Below are 16,444 nucleotides of genomic sequence, written 5' to 3'. Positions count from 1 at the left end.
TCTTTGACCCTGGATTGAGGGCCTTACACACTTGTCTTTACAGTGCATACTTGCAATAGCCATTAAAGATTTCATAGACTGAGATCCACATTGCCTTGCAGGAGTTAGCATCGACTAGAGCAGTGATGTTTCTCTAAGTGAAAAGTCCATTATCTACTCGGTTTCAAACTGAAAGAAATCTTGAAATAGCGGAAAGTGAAAGTTGAAGTGCCTGCTTGTGAAGTTAAAACGCTTGTAGCACATCATAATATTTTATGTATTTTGTATCTCGTTGTTTGGCTAACCGTCCTTTTTATTGTGTGAATTAAACTCGTTTGTGGGCACTGTAATAATACAGCTGCTGTTAAGTGTGCAAACAAGAAACCACTTAATTCTGTCAAATCTGCTTTTGCAAAATAGTCACAAGTGTGTGTAAAATATAACTGAGAATAAGAATTTTGTACATGCTGAATCACCGTAATAGAGACACCATGCAGCCGATCCTCAAAAAAGTTGGCATTTCCACTTTTTTGGAAAAGGTGTGGAGAGTTGCATGCTCAAATGCACACATGGCTCAAAAGACATTGAGACTGAGGTTTGTTATAAGATTCCCACTTGAAATAGGGAGCCCATTAATGATATGCACTGTCTGAACCAAAATTTTGTTTTTGTGCTTCTATAAAATCAAATTGGCTACTTTTCATGGAGCAACAAATCATCTTTGTGGCAACTAGAAAGTTGGTGATCTTACAGATTGATCATAAAATAGAGAACAGCTGTGGCTTGAAATGTAAAATTATTTACAAGTAAAGAGCAACCTAACTTCTTACAAAGAAAGAGGCCAGTTCTAGTGTATGGTGAATGGCCACACAAGTATGCATGGAAACCTTGGGAGTTGTGGGTCTTCAATTTCATGAGGAAAATAAACGGTCATTTTTGTTCCAAAAATCCTGTTAATAAGATTTTGAAAGGGCATTCTGTAGAAGTAACAAATGGAAAATATGTCAGGAAACAATCCTGCAAATGATCATCTGTGACTAAAACAGAAGCCTTGCTGGGCCGTTTCCTTGGGGAAATCCTGTCACATTTAATTACTCGGTGATGGCCTTAAAGCCACTACAGCAGGTCAAGAGCAAAAGTGCAGCATAATAGGAAATTCTACTGGCTGGATGTAAAAATTATTCCGCCAGTGGAGTCCTGACTTGTACTTGAGGTTTTCAAGTTTAAAACGGCGTAGATGATGGTAGATTATTCTAAACAAGTAATGATGTGTGTCTGCCATTCTTCTGCTCAGCCTAAACGAGATCACAGAAGGCAGCAAACCAAAATCTGTCTAAAAAAGAGGTTATAAGAAAATATGTTTATATGTGAATTAAATTTGATTTTCGGTAGATATTCTTCCATACTTTACTGATTTTTTAAAAATAACATAGACAGTTGTTTTGGTTTACTAGTCTTGTACTATGGATGAGTAACCCCTATTAGTGGAGACCGATTTTTCAGATTGAAGGAAAAGTCTGCCTTGACATCTCCCTTATTCCCTGCTCTGTGCAAGGAGCTGTTCTGTTTTTGTTGTGCTCATTAATTCTATAGGTGGTCCTTATGCCAGTCTCTGACCCTGCATTTCTGTGACTCACCTCCCTAAGCAGCCAATGCTGGGACCTGGTACGCTCTAGCAAACTTGGTGTGATGTGACTGTGAGGCACTGTTCCTCCAGTTAGTGCTATGTCTACTATAAGGCATCATGGAGAATGCACCATGTCAAATGAGTGACAACACGAAGCACAGGAGGCATTTATTTATCCCAAGGGTTGAGAAAGTATTGAACAAGATAGCCAGCTAAGTTGTTGAAGTTGATACCATGGCTTCTTTAAAGAAATGTCTAGATTAAATCCTTGAATAAATTAAATATTAACTACCAAACAGGCCCGAAGGGCTCAATAGGTTCTTCTTGTGCAAACTTCATGTTCTTATGACTTTAAAGGACTGCTTGTCAAAAGAATGAGTTCAGAGGCCCCTGTCTTCTCCATGCAGTCAAGAGATAATAGTGTTAGGTTAGTGTTGATAACTAATTGGTGATTCCAAATCTCTAAAGGTAGAAGGTTATGATTTCTGAAATGTACTGTGAATGTGAGGTACTTAGAAAATGTTGACTGGAATTTTTATTTTAAAAAAAAGTCAAATATTGGAATGTAGACAATTCTTTTGTAAACTTCCTAAAGTTAGTAGAGCAAAATCATATTTAAAAGACACATGTCTTCGAATCAGTCTACGAGATCATAGCATTTGCCTCTCCAATCTGTAGTTCTGGAATTACTGAGGAAAAGAAAATGTCACTTTTTTATAAAGAACGTTTCACATAAAAGTCCCAGCTAAAATGTCTTTGGTTGCACAACGGCTCAGATTTTAATGTCATTAGATGTATGTGGTTTGTGGGTGCGTGGGAGGAACAATATAATGTAACCCAAAAGGGTTTGGAGCCTGAACAGAGTTTTTAAGCTTGCTGGGTGTGAGCTGAGGAGGCCTCGATCCGCTTGTCCTATTAGTGCAATGATGTCAGTGGAGCCCCCTGCTGGGCTTCTGAGCATATGATAACCACAGCACAGCTTGGGACCATTAGGCTGGAACGGCAAAGACAAACTGAAGAATTTGCTGTATGCAGTGTGTAACGGATGTGAACTACAGGGTTAGCAATTAGCGTGCTCTATTGTTATTTAAATAGCTTGTTGCTGTTGTAAGATTAGCTGCGTGCTCAAGCAAGGATGGTCTGCCAACAGTGATGACCAGCACCAGATAAATAAAGGGCTTTTCATGTTGTAGGGTTTTATTTTCCTTATCTGAAATCAAGCGAATGGCAGTGAACACTACCTTCCAAACCTGAGCTTGATTGCTAGAGAGCAGTAGGGGTGGTGTGAGGGGGAAGAATGCCACTGAGATTAGGATGAAAGTGTGGTTGAGAAAAAGCCTTTGAATCAGGGCAGATTGGTGAGGAGGAAGATATTTTGATTAGACATGCAGAAATGAAAAAGTTACAAAAAATAAAGGTGCACTGTAAGTCAAAGTAAAAACCTGAGTTGGCCTGCATTTGAAAGGAAATCTCGGCTGAGGGAAACGGGACATCTGATCACAAATAGAAGTGAAAAATCCTGTCGAAAAAGCCGCAGCTAGCAGACGTTTCTTTCATTATTAGTGTTGGGGGGGGGGGGGAGTGGGATAAGGAAGGGCAGCGCGTGGCACTGCCTGGAAACGCACAGCTGGGAAACGGCATCTGTTGGACTGTTGCTGGAAGAGCTCCGATCTGTAATGCTCCAGCTTCCCGCTTTCATCTGAATAATCGGAACGGAATTATGAATGGAGACGGGTGTTGTGGCTCCCATCCTCCCCATTTACAACAGAGACTGGCACTGCTCAATACTAGTAGGAAGGCATTTGTCATAAAATAGCCCCCAGTGAGATGCCCACAGTTAATACCAGGCTCTGTCATAGTCCCTTTTTGCCTCGGCACTATTAAATGGTTTCAGATCCCCATCTAGGTTATACTTGCGGTACTACAACTGCAAGAAAATAACCCTGAGATCAGGAGCACCATGAAAAAAGATAACAAGTGCAATACACAGTGTTCTTCCAAGATTTAAAGGCATTGTGCCCTCTAATTTCTTTCAGCTCTGAAGCAGGAATTGACAGAATTAGAGGTCTCCTGGAAAAAATGAAATGTTTAAAAATAGCCATCTGCTTAGCACAGTCAAGAGAGCATTTCTTTCATTGTGTCTGGTGCCTAGGTAGTCTGAAAAAAGGGTAACAAGCTTTTTAGGGTAATCTTATAAAGGCGTATAAGGTCCTCTTGGACTTCTAATTCATTTTAGAAAGTGTCAACACCGAAAACCGCTGTGCTGTTGACGTTCTCCCCCCTGCGTGCTGTCTCCATTCGTTTCTTGGTTACTGGCTGAGTGCGTTCGTGGTAAGGAAGTCCTTGTCTCAGAGGTGCCCTGTTCCAGGTCGTGTTAAGTGAACTGTCATTACATCACTGCTCCTTTCTATTAGACAGCAAGGGGCATGGTGAGTCGATCTGCAGGCATGTCACTACTTATTTATAGAAGTAATAAGAGGAAAAGCTTAGCCCAGCTTTTGTATGTACCTCAAAATAATAATAAAACAACCACTCATTCAAATGTGCTTTTAGCTCTGATCTAAAGTTTTAAGTACATGAGTGTTTGCATTTCATAGTCTGACCCAAATAGCAAATATCATATTCTTGCTTGTTGAAAGCACGGCTGTGCGTGGCTTAGTCCAACTGCGGTTATTTTGGCTGCCTATCCATGTGGAAATACTTATGTTGTTTTTTACAGTAGCGTTCCAGTAGTAATAATCGTAGTATTAGTGCAGTAGTAACACTCAATCCAGAGCACTTTATGAATGAGTCACCACCTGAAAAGCACAACAAACACCCAGTTTTTCTCTAAATTGTTTTGCATTTGTCTGTTTGTGGTTCATATTCATTTTCTTATTGTTAAATAGGAACTAATTGCACATGCAAAGTAAGTGGAAAGATGGGCTGAAACTGCAACAAATAATTTGGAGAGAACAAAAAATCTGTTGGACACTGTGCCTTGATATTAATATTGTTTGGCAAGACTGTGAACTGTAATCATTCTTTTGATCTGATAACAGTAATGACACTAGGAGTAATACCAAGGCCACATCCCATGATCTTGTAAGCTAGTTTTTTTTCCCCTCTGTCTGCATTGCTTTCCCAGAAGTGATGGTTATTACCGAAGTCTGATTTCTCCTCTATTAAAACTAACACCTGTATTCTCAAATACTTCTGACACCATTTTGAAATGTAAATCTATTTCCTGAGTCGGCCAAAGTTGATTAATTTCTTACAATGGTCGGAGAAAGGGTTAGCATATATGTTAATACTGCTGTGAATTGTCTGCTTAGAATTAATGTACAACATGGCTGTAGATTTTGTGTTTGTGCTATGCAAGAAATGCTGTTTCTGAGCTTTTCCAATGCTATGGTGTTGCACTAAAGAAACAAATCATTTTCTGACAATCTGGGACATTTTCACTCTCTCACTTCACACTTTTGCTGCTATATATAAAAAGTAGACGCTGGTGCAAAGTGAGTTTTCTTAATTTGCTGCAGCTCAAGGCGGGAACTGAGATTGCGTTAACTGTGGAGTCTGAATTGGCTGGGACTACAGGAGGAATAAATAAAATGAGGGCATGGGAGAGACAAGAGAAACGTGAAAAAAGTTAGGCCTTGGCACTTTTGTTTGTAGAATATTCCGTTTGGAAAAACGTTGCCTTTTTATACAAGTTTGCAGAATGACCTCAAACCCAACGATTTTAACCTTTTATTTTGTAATGGGAGATAAATGCTGTCTTTGTAGGGAGCCCTGGCATCTTGATTCTTTTTGCGCGTAATATCTGCTGACCCCAAAAGGAAAAGAGAGAGGCCTTTGTGGACACAAGGAGAGAGAAAAGACATTATTTACTGCAAGTGGGAAGGCGGCTTCAGGGAATGCAGCCCCCAGATGCAGAAAGAGAAAGCCGTTTGTGTCCCGGGCTTCGGCAATGAGGAATTGTTTTCTCTTTGCCAGACAATCGAGTGGCTGTTCAGCCCAGCCTGTTTTATCTGGGGTGCACAGCCTGTTGACATTGACTCCAAACTGTTTGTGTTGCTGGTGAGCTGGCTCTGGAGCGTGGAGCTCTTCACTTGTCCCGCGCTCGCGCTGCGCGAGGGACAGGGATCCACGCGCGGGAGCCGTAAATCTGAAGGCTCCCCTCTGCCCGGCGCCCTGCCAGATTCAAGATGTTTCGATCTGCTTAGTGCCAAGGCCTTGTTTTTTGGGGGGCGTATGAATCGCCAAAGCCGCATGGCACCGTGGCATGGTGGGAAGGGTTTGATTCCCTACGGAGGGGGCCTCCCATGTTTCTAGATTATCCCTGGATGTTTGTGTATGTGCCCTGTTGTGGACTTGTGCCCTCGGACTTCAGGTTGGTGCATCCCTTCCCAGGAATTAGATGTGTTTTGCCAGTGCTGTGAAAAAAAGAAATGTTGGTTTGGTTTGTTAATGTGTAGGAAGCTTCAATAGAGTAGAGGAGTTTATTGCCAAACAGTATGTACATTGGATGTTTTATTTGCTCTGGGATATACAGAGTAGGCAACACATAACATACAACACTATTACAAACATAATAACAGAACTATAAATATGTTGTGGAGAGCAATAAATATACTAGTGTGTATATATATATAAGTATATAAATAAATGTGCTTTGTCTGCCCTGTGATGTACTGGCCAGTACAAAGTATATCCTGCCTTGCACTTCTTGCTGGCCAAGATAGGCTCCTGCTCCCTCACTACCCTGTATTGGATAAAACGGTCAGAAAATGGCTGGATGGTGATATGTTTTTTTTGTGCGGCTGTATTTACAGAACTGGAGAATCCGTCAAATAAGACGACAAAATAAATTAATACGTTTATCGTAACCCTAGCTATTATTCCACCACGGCAGTGTTGCTCGACTGGATGGGGAAAAATTAAGGGTAATGGCGCTTTCTTGGGGGGAAATAAAAATGAACTTAAGTCTCTCAATATCATTAAGCACGATGGTGTTTATCTCTATACAGGCCAAGTGAGGTTTGGGTTTCAATACGTAGGTAACTCACTAGAATATCAGATCTAGATTTTTGTATTTTAAAAACTTGAACTTTTGTTTACTTTCCCAGTTTGGACCCACCAATTATTACTCTCCTCAGCCCCGGCTTGCTACCCTTGTAACAGCAGGGGAAAGATGCAAGCTTTGAAGATCTATCTGCTGCTTGTGATTCGCACAGTGAGAGTCGCAGTTCGAATACCAGAGGTTGTCATTGTGACTGTACGCGTCTCTCGGTGACAACAGGATCACACTTACCTGGAAACGTACAGTGACTGTTGCATGGTAAACTGCAAAAACTAACCAGGACTAGCCCATACAACCAGACAGTGACTTGTATTTTACTGTCTGGTGAAATCCTGAGGACCATCAGCTTATAACAGAACCCAGACTCACAGAGAGCACATCTGACTGACAGGCACTGGTTGGGACATACAGGGAAGCCCTTTCTGTCCGGTTTTAAATGAGCATAAGAGTATTAGAGAGCGAGAGTGCGGTCAGTCCGTAGGGACCACCTATGGTCCCTGACCATACATTTGAAATTGTACATTTTGACATGATATCACCTGTCAGACATTTGTAAAAAGATTCATTAAGTCATATTGTGAAGACTTCAAATCTTCTTCCTGTTCATTTGGCTGCTCTCGCCCCTAGACCTGATTTTGCAGCTACGTTAAAAGACAACCAGGAAAAAAAGAAATGTACAAAATGAGAGGTGCATATATCTTTCTCAAGAGACTTAGTCAGGGCCACCTGCCATTTTCCCACTAGTTCTTAGAGCACAGTTGACATCATCCTGAGGTGTGTTCACTGGCAAAACTACTTTCGCACCGGATATGACCCAGTGGGACGTGACAAGCCCAGCATACCAGGCTGCCACAAGCCTTTCCAGTCCCAGTGATTCTTGGCAAGCTGTGCTCTGAGTCTCTGGAATGGGCAGTTACAGTAGACTGACGGGGAGTGCAGACTGTGGTTGACCTGGGCTCAATGTGTAGACATCTGGACAACAGGACTCAAGCTGGATTCTGAACAAGTGCCCTTTCTTTGTGAACTTCACTGGTGACACTGTTTCTAAATATCGTTCTCTTAAATCATATATTCAGAAACATTATCATCTGCATTCCCAAGACATGTTAAAAATTCTTGTTACTTGACTTTTTAAAAAATAAAAAATGTAAAAACTGTGGTTTCCCTTAATACTGTTAAAGTGGTCTTTTTCTGATTTAGTTTTGATTCTGTATAAATGTACAGGAAAGCTAATTTGGTTTTTATTCCCCCCATTTTATTTGACTCTTCACTTTCGTTTGTATCATTTAAAATACTGACCTCTCTGTTTACCAAAACACTGCTTTGCCCCTATTTATTTCTTCCAAGTTCTTAAAACCACTCATTTGAAGGTTCACAATGTGATAATTAACTGAGTTGTGCTGACCACATTGCTCTGAAACCACAGAGTTTTCTTCCTCCTTCCCTCTCTCAAAATTTCTGTTTCTGATTATCATATTTTTTTTGACTCACATAACAAAAATTCAACCTTTAATGTACCTTTTCATACATGTGTATACTGCATTCTACAAGACTTTTAGTAATCTAAAACCAAAATAGCTGATGAAATACTGAGCAGTTTAGATTGGGCTTTTAATAATCTCAGACATGAAAGCCTAATTCTAATGATATCTTGACTTTTTGAAGTATCAAACTTCTTATAGACTTATTAACATTAAAGGCTTCCTATTTAAAACCTGTCATTGGGGAAAAAGCTAACTTTATTTGAATTATGAATCCATAAGGGTTTATTTTAATCTTCTAGGCCATCATTAGTAAACCACAAACAATTCAGTGTGTGGAGGAAGAGATCTTTGTACCACAATTGCTGTGATTCACCAGCGATAACGGGTTGAGTCAAAGCAGACTGTAGTACAGTTTACAGTACACATAGATATTTCTTAAGTGGAGTTCCTGGGTTTTATTTCTGCAACTGGACATCAGCACGTTGAAGGAGACATTTGTAATCTCTTCTTTACAGGTATTTAATTTGCTGGGCCCATATTGTGTAATATTTCATGCTTGTATGCTCTGCCATATTCCCCTGATGGGTAGAGAGGTGAAGCACCTTAATTCTTTATACTCGTCTCTACAAAACCTTTAAAGGTATTTTTGAATATGTTCGTACTGTAATAGTCAATTCATTGTTTGAATCCTTAAAATGAAATTGGTAAATTGTGGAATAAGTTAAACTGGAAAATCTGTTGGAAAATGAATGGGAGACAAAGATCTTATTTTCTAATTCAGCACTTTATCCGAGTGTTTAAAAATTAAAATGCTTAGGGTTCTCTGTGTCTGTCCATGTTTAATGTGCAGCTCTCCGATCAAGTCAGGAATGTGGTTCTTTTCACCCTTTTGTTTTGGATCACATTTTGTGACTGATACCTCTGCGGCTAACATTTGAAATCGGATCTTGTTTGAGTGATGCGAAATGATTTGTCCAGAGAAACTGTTATAAACTGCAAAGAGAGAGAGAAATGCATTTGTGCATGTGATTCAGCTCACTATTGTGAAGGTAGCTGTGCTTGTTGTAATTTGGTGTCCTGCTTTGTTTTGGCAGTAACTTCACCAGTGAGGCATCCCAAGCCGGTGGGTTTGGGCCAAACAGCTCACCTGTGGTGCCCCCCTCTTCCTCCCCATCTTCCTCCTCCTCCTCCTCCGCCTCTGCCTTCTGCCCCGTGATCCCCTCTCGACCCATTGTGGAGCGTCAGCCACGCATGCTCAACTTCCGCGTGGAGTACCGGGACCGCAACGTGGAGGTGGTGCTGGAGGAGTCCAGCACAGTGGGTAAGAAAAGGAGCAAGTCTGGAGAAAAGAGAAGCCCTTCAGAGCTCTTTGGAGCCTTGCAGTCAAGTTAAGCAAGTCTGAAGCATCTAACGGGCTCTGAACTCAAGTATGTGGCTTGGTTAACCTTTCAAAGAAAAAACCACTCTGTGGAAAAAAACAAAAGTCCCCAAACCCACAAACCGTTTTCTTTCTGATAATCTGTATATTAAGGCTGTTTAGTATCCGATTCATAATGATCCATGCCAAGTTAAACCAACATTGTGTTATTTCTCTTTATGACTCAGAGCTTGCATGTTATATTGATTCTTAAGGCTTGCATTTTGACAAAGGATTTGCCTTGTGCCAACTGCAAATTATATGAAATGTTCTGGCTAGAGCTGGGAAGAAAAAACTACTGCCGAGTCCTTAGCATTAAGTTCAAACCCTCTGATCGTGTGAAAGGTGGAGGGCCTCCTCCGTTTGCCTGCCATGTGCACTGAACAGAGCATTTCTGAATCCCCTGTGCTCTTTGTGCGCTAAGAAATCCTGCCCTCGTCTCATCTGGTCTTATTGCCCTTTGACTCTGGGGTGGGGAGGGGGTAGCTGAGAGATTTCATTTCTCTTCACAGGAAGATAGGGAAGCGAAAGCTAAAAATAACAGAATGCTTGTTTCCATTCACAAACTCTTATTCCCCATTTCCACTTGTCATTCAGAGCCACTCGTCTCTGAGGACCAGCTGAAACCACCCCCATTCATCATGCATATCTGTGACACCTGTGACCACATAAAAAGCATTCTGCATATTTTATAGCGTGTAACATCTAACATGTTTTAAGTGCTATTCTTAGGGAGCACATAGATGCTGTATCATATGCAGTTGGAACATCTTTTCCCAAAAAATTGATGTTGTTTTCAGACGTTCACTTATTACCGTATGGTGCTAGAATAGCTATTATGCATTATCTGTTTTTGAAGAGGAAGTTTTCTTTTGCAGACGTCAACAATCACAGCATTAACTCAGAGACAGAAATGACTAGTAGCAATATCAGCAACGGTTTTGGAAGTAAGAGGAGAGAGACGAGCACAAACAATTTAGTTGCATTTGTTTCATTGGCTAGGAAGTGAAATCTGATTTGGACATGATGGAGAGAAAAGAGTTGCTTTGCTTTTCCAGAATCTCCCCACTTGAGCCCCATTTTATAAACATCACTCTTCTTGGACTGGATCATGTCAGGACCTGGCAGTGACCGAGATCCCTGAGACAGTGATCTCGGTCACTGCCCCTGATCCCTGAGACAGTGATCCCTGAGACAGTGATCCCTGAGACAGTGATCCCTGAGACAGTGATCTCGGTCACTGCCCCTGATCCCTGAGACAGTGATCTCGGTCACTGCCCCTGATCCCTGAGACAGTGATCTCGGTCACTGCCCCTGATCCCTGAGACAGTGATCCCTGAGACAGTGCAAAACTGGCTGTGTACTGCTGGGATAAGGTTGGGGTTTGTTAGCCCAGATTCCCTCAGCACTTTGTGCAACCATCAGATATCTTATATATCTTACTGTGTCCACGTATCAAACAAATATCCAGACAAAAAAAAACAAGAAACAGAATTGTTTTTTGTACTCAATTATCTATTTTTTAAGTTGTGGCTCTGTTAGAAAGCTGAAAATGCTTGTAGAACTGGCCCTATGTGGCTGCTAGCTTGGCTAAAAATTTGAGACAAATTTTGACATAAAACATTTTTTGTGAAGACCTGGAATGGTTTTGCTTGTATACCCAGTAAAAGTATAAAATTATTTTAAAATAATAAAGGTATCATAGCTATTGCAATTACTATAGTGAGTCTCTAGGCACTTCTGAGAGGCCTTTTATTGCTGTTGGGCAGTAAACTAAAACATCTGGTAAGCTTCCAGGTGTGAAATGACCACTGATAAAAATCTGATTGGTCATTCCCTGATATGTAAACAATCAAGAGAAAATCCAGTCTGAGCTTCACAGAGGACCTATCTTACCTAAGGCTTTGAATGCTTGAAAATGTATGACAGCAATTTGGACCAATTGGACCAGATTTTTCAAGGTGGTCAGTTTTGGAAAAATAGCCCCAAGAGCCAGTAGCTCTTTGTTGTCTCCAAGCCTAGAGATGAGTATAGTCTCTTATGTATGGAAGTATTTTAATAGTTTCTTTGTGTCTTACAAGGTATGAACATGGGATTCTAAGTATATAGGTGAGATTTTACTTTTGTGATTTTATTTTGTTGGGTTATTGATAAATTATTGATGGACTTTGGAACTTTGCTGAACTCCGATAAATAATTTTACTATAATTGTTGGATTTTGGATTGGGAAACGGCTCTGTGAAACTCCAGTTGTCTTGTTGCGAATTTTTATTTTGCTGGAGAAAATTTATGAAATTTTCTGTATGTGTATTTTTATATCATTATGCCAGTTTCTTTGAAAAGCTTTTTACTATGGTGAAAAGTTGTTTGCCTGTTCTGCATGATTTGATTTAGACGACACGGGAGATCACTTACAAAGTGTGACACTTTGTGGGTAGGTTTAAAATGAGTTTATCTTAAGTCAACACTGGCCCAGGGTGTGGTGTGCTCAAACCCTGCAGCGTCCCTGCAGAGCATGATAGGGTGTAATGTCAGTAATAGATGGATCGGTCCTCCATTTGGCACCAAGTGTTTATTAAGTGTTTGCAATGTGTCAAATAATGCATTAATCTTCCGGTGGATGTTTCAGAACATGTGTACGCCTTGGAATAGATGAGTCTTAGAAAGAATTGATGATTCCAAACTGGATTTCTGTACAATAGAAAAATACCTGGTTTAAATATTCATTACCCTGAAATATCCCTTATTCTCTATAGCTAAAATATTAGGAACTGGAGTTGAATCTGTAGGCTTTGTTGGCGGCAGACAGTATGTGCTTGACTTGAGATCTTTCATAGACAGAGCAGTTCCCAGATCTCAATATTATGGAAAACTGAAATGCGCTAGCAACAAGTTCTGTTCAGTCCAACAGTGATGTGCAAATCTAAAAAACAAATTAATTGGTTGCAGGTGGAGAGAAAGCGTTATAAACGTTTGAAACGTTTCACAAAATGAAAATTATTCTTCGATAATTTCTCACCATATTGTATATAGGCCACTAGGGTTAGTGTTTCAGAACACATTTCTCCCTTGCAGTCATTTCCTTTCCAGTACTTGAAGTAAACAGCAAAAAGTTAATTTGGTGTGATTCTTAGAAGATGGCATAAAGCTTTACCATTGCAGTACCAAGAATTGGTAGCTGTCAGTTCTTGGTAATGCAGTTATGACTTTCACATCACCATTTTCACATCCTCATTAACCACAAAAATTATAATAGCCTGCTCTGTTCAAACCTATCCCAAAACCATTTCTTTTGCAGGTTGGTTGAAGCATACAGTACACACATGCAAGTCTACTACAGCAGCTTATGCATCACCTTTGTACTGGGACCTTTGCAGATTCCTCAGTTGTTGACACTAACCAATTTTGTTCCAGATAATTGATTTCAGCCCAAATGGCCAAACATCAAAACATAGGTTAGCTGTGTATTCTTCAGATTAAAGGGAGATTTCCAGAAATATACATCACACAGTCTCTAAAATCATGAAATATAACACCCTTGATTGAAGGTGTTGTTACCCAACTCCAGTTACTTGGCACAAAGTTTATCTATCCTGCTGCTAATGCATTTATTCTAAAGCCTACACACGGATTACATGTATGCAAAGCCCATTTAAAACTGATAGCAAGAGGCATTGTTTTACGCAGGCCACACAGGCATTGTGTGAATTTTGAGACCCTGGATCCTTTAAAAAAAATCACTGGATTAGAAGATCCTGTTACTTGTAACCTTTCTTAGATTCTTAAATATCGGGGAAGTTGTATAGGCTGACATTCACACCATCACAATCCTGTACAGCAGATCCCTTTCGGAATTGTTCATCTATGGTTTTACTCTGTTGAGTTGTGGCAGTGGAAACAGTAATAGTCTCCACATTTATCCTTATTAAAGAAATTCGATTGGTACGTCACTGCCCTCAGATGGTGGACTGGTGGAGGGGAGGTCTCGGAGAGGAATGCACAGCATCGACAGAAGTGTCTAAAATCCTCAAGTACAATTAAGATTACTTCCTAGGTTTTTCCTCTCCTTCCCATTTCTCTGTTCTTTGACTTATATGTGATCCATGCCCTTTGTTCTGTTTTCATCAGGTGACATTAAACAGATCCTCGAAACCGAGCTGCAGATTCCCGTGTCAAAAATGCAGCTGAAGGGCTGGAAAACAGGAGACGTGACTGACAGTGTGAGTAACATTTCAATATGCCAAGGAGTCACTGTTACAAAGATCAAGTACTTGGTTTAACTGATGGTGGAAATTTACATCTGTGACCTTCTTTTCCAAAACTGGGTTGAGTATAATTGTAAAGTTTACATTTTCTGATTTTGGCAAATTTGTTTCGTACATATTTGCAAAACTAGTAGGTTTACAGATGTTGTTTGTGACTCCTCCTCCTAGGGTATGAAGTTGTTGAATTAAAAAAAAATCTGCAATAAGATTTAACTTAAGACTTGGTTTTATTGCAATACAATTTTGGTCAGCTAGTTATGACGTTCATTACTTAATAAATCGCATCTGAAGTCCTGCTCACACACAACCATTTTCTAAGGACAGGATCTCCCCTCGTTGGCTCCCACTGGGATTACCAATACTCTTGTGTTTATGCGAGTCATTTTGAAGGAGAAGTCAGTGTCTGGGGTTGCTAGGAGATGTAACAGCACCTTTTGAAGGAACCAGGTCACGTGACATGTCAGATTTGGGTTGACAAGATGGTAGACTGCATAGACTTTAAATCTATGAGTCTATTAATAAAGAAATTAGGTGAAGGAAGCACACAACAGATGTGAAAAGGCATAAGACATTGAAACAAGGTAAAGTGTTTCACAAAACTGCAGTTTGTGCAGAGCCTGTTTTTCCTCTTTACTTTCCTGCCAGCTGTCACAATGACATTTTAACGTCACCCCCACCCCGACCTGAAGTTGTTGCCAGGACATTTACCCCAGAGGCTGGGCCCAGGACACTGTACGCTCTGTATGGACCCAACATACGCGTGAACAAGGTCTAACTGTGCTCCGTTCTTGGACGCTGCCTCTGAGCGTCGGCCCTGACGTTCTTCCTGTCCCTCTGCAGACTGTCCTGCGGAGCCTGCACTTGCCCAAGAACAACAGCCTGTATGTGCTGACGCCAGACATCGTCCCCACGGCCTCCACCAGCCAGACCAGGTGAGCACTTACACAGCTTTCCTCTTCTGACAGCCCATCAGTGATGACTGTCCAGGGCTGAAGCCCTCCAGTCTTACAGTCCAAGACATCTGAGCATTTCATCTTGATGTTTCTGATGAAATATCTATAGTTAGGAAGAATTGTGCAGGTTAGCTTTTTTCTAAAGGACTTTTCTTTTCAAATGAAAATGTGAACATATATCACCTTAACCAGGTCATATCAGAAAGCTCTTCATCCTTGTCCACTATATGTAGGAACATTTCACATAAGGCCCCGATGTTTTCTGTTCTCCATTGTCTTCCAAGGAGAGGTCTGATTGATGGAAAATGAGAAAGCGTCATGGCAATGGCATTTTTTAATAGGCCAATTAGTTGGTTGCAGCCTCTTGAGTTATGCAACTTCAGAAGGACACTAATCTCTTTACTTGATCAGGGCTGTAGTCTGAAAGCACAGAAAAGCTACAAGTTTTCCTCCTGCTATTGCAGTATGCATATGGGAGGAATGCAAAGCTGGAGCATTGAACCACTGTACAGCAAATGTGCGTTTAAAGAATACAGTTGTGGCTGTAAGACAGGCTACATAATTTCTGCTTCTCAGTTTAGTCAAGTAATTCTAAATTCCCAAATCTAGAGGGTAGGTCCCCCAGGTGCTGTAGTGCCGTGACATTGGTGTAAGGTTTCTAGTTAATATACTGCAAACTACAATTCAGTTTCCCTCAGTAAAAATTAAATTGCACACACAAACAAAAATATAGGTAAGATACAACAAATTTCTGCTTGCTTGCTTTGCTCACATAAGCAACAAAATGTAATGCTGATTAAGGAGGTAATATGTTCATGTCGCTTAGTGTTATATCAATTGAGCTTAAGTGTAAATAGCCTTAGGATGAGAAGTACTTTTTGCTCTCTGCTTAACAGGCACAGCAGTGGTGGCAAGATTTTTATGTGATATTACAAGTTGACTTTCTTTCTGGTTCCCAGAAAGAAACTTTTCTATTTCTCCGTGCAACTACTGTGACCGCTCTGGGTGTCCAGCTTGTTGGTTGGGAAACACATATTCTAGTGTTTCAGCTACGGCTGCCTTTACAAATCCAGTCCAGACAGCATAATAGCCAGCCTTATTATGCAATTTGCTAAACTGCTAACCCGCTTAGTGTGTTTGCCTGATGCTCTTATTAAGGGTAACTCAAAAGGGTCATTATCGGTACTCGTGTTGTAAAGGAATAAGATGAACAGGACTGAGGTGCGTGAGGAGGGGACCCGTGAGGTAAGCATCAGATTGGGTAGGGAGGGTGCCCCCTTTGAAATAATTGTTGCTTCAAGGGGCCTCATTAGACTGAGCATTGGATATAACAGAAATCCAGAATCTTGGTCAAAGTCTATATTAAAGGTCTCTATCCTGAAATGTGGATAGAAGATGTGGGGCCTGGGTTTCTCTCTTTGTGGCTTTAGCACCAGAATTATCAGGAACCATTGCTCATCACCAGCTGCCCCAGCGGGTTTTCCATGTTTGCGATGTGGAGCGTCTGTGAAGCCCTGAATTAATATGCACATTGCAAGCCCAGGAGACCCAGAACTCACAGGATGAGAGTAGTTGAAGTAGTTCGATTTACAATTACATTTCATAGAAATCCAGTTTCTAAATTGGTCAAGACTGTGGTACTGAGAGCAGTTTT

The 16,444-nt window shown here is 40.7% G+C and overlaps 1 protein-coding gene across 2 annotated transcripts in view; it reads left to right on the top strand.

Annotated features, from left to right (window-relative positions):
• The window catches only part of faf1 (Fas (TNFRSF6) associated factor 1), a 150,818-nt gene that overhangs the window by 22,798 nt on the left and 111,576 nt on the right, over nucleotides 1-16,444 (top strand). For both annotated transcript variants that reach the window (XM_088598997.1, XM_088598998.1), the window contains exons 4-6: nucleotides 9,250-9,476; nucleotides 13,701-13,792; nucleotides 14,678-14,769. In XM_088598997.1, coding sequence (XP_088455123.1) covers nucleotides 9,250-9,476; nucleotides 13,701-13,792; nucleotides 14,678-14,769 — 411 coding nt within the window. The remainder of the gene's footprint in view (nucleotides 1-9,249; nucleotides 9,477-13,700; nucleotides 13,793-14,677; nucleotides 14,770-16,444) is intronic.

This window comes from Lepisosteus platostomus, chromosome 11 (genome assembly GCF_059453375.1).
Source record: "Lepisosteus platostomus isolate fLepPlt1 chromosome 11, fLepPlt1.hap1, whole genome shotgun sequence".
Taxonomy (NCBI): domain Eukaryota; kingdom Metazoa; phylum Chordata; class Actinopteri; order Semionotiformes; family Lepisosteidae; genus Lepisosteus; species Lepisosteus platostomus.
This window is presented reverse-complemented; position numbering and strand designations above follow the sequence as displayed.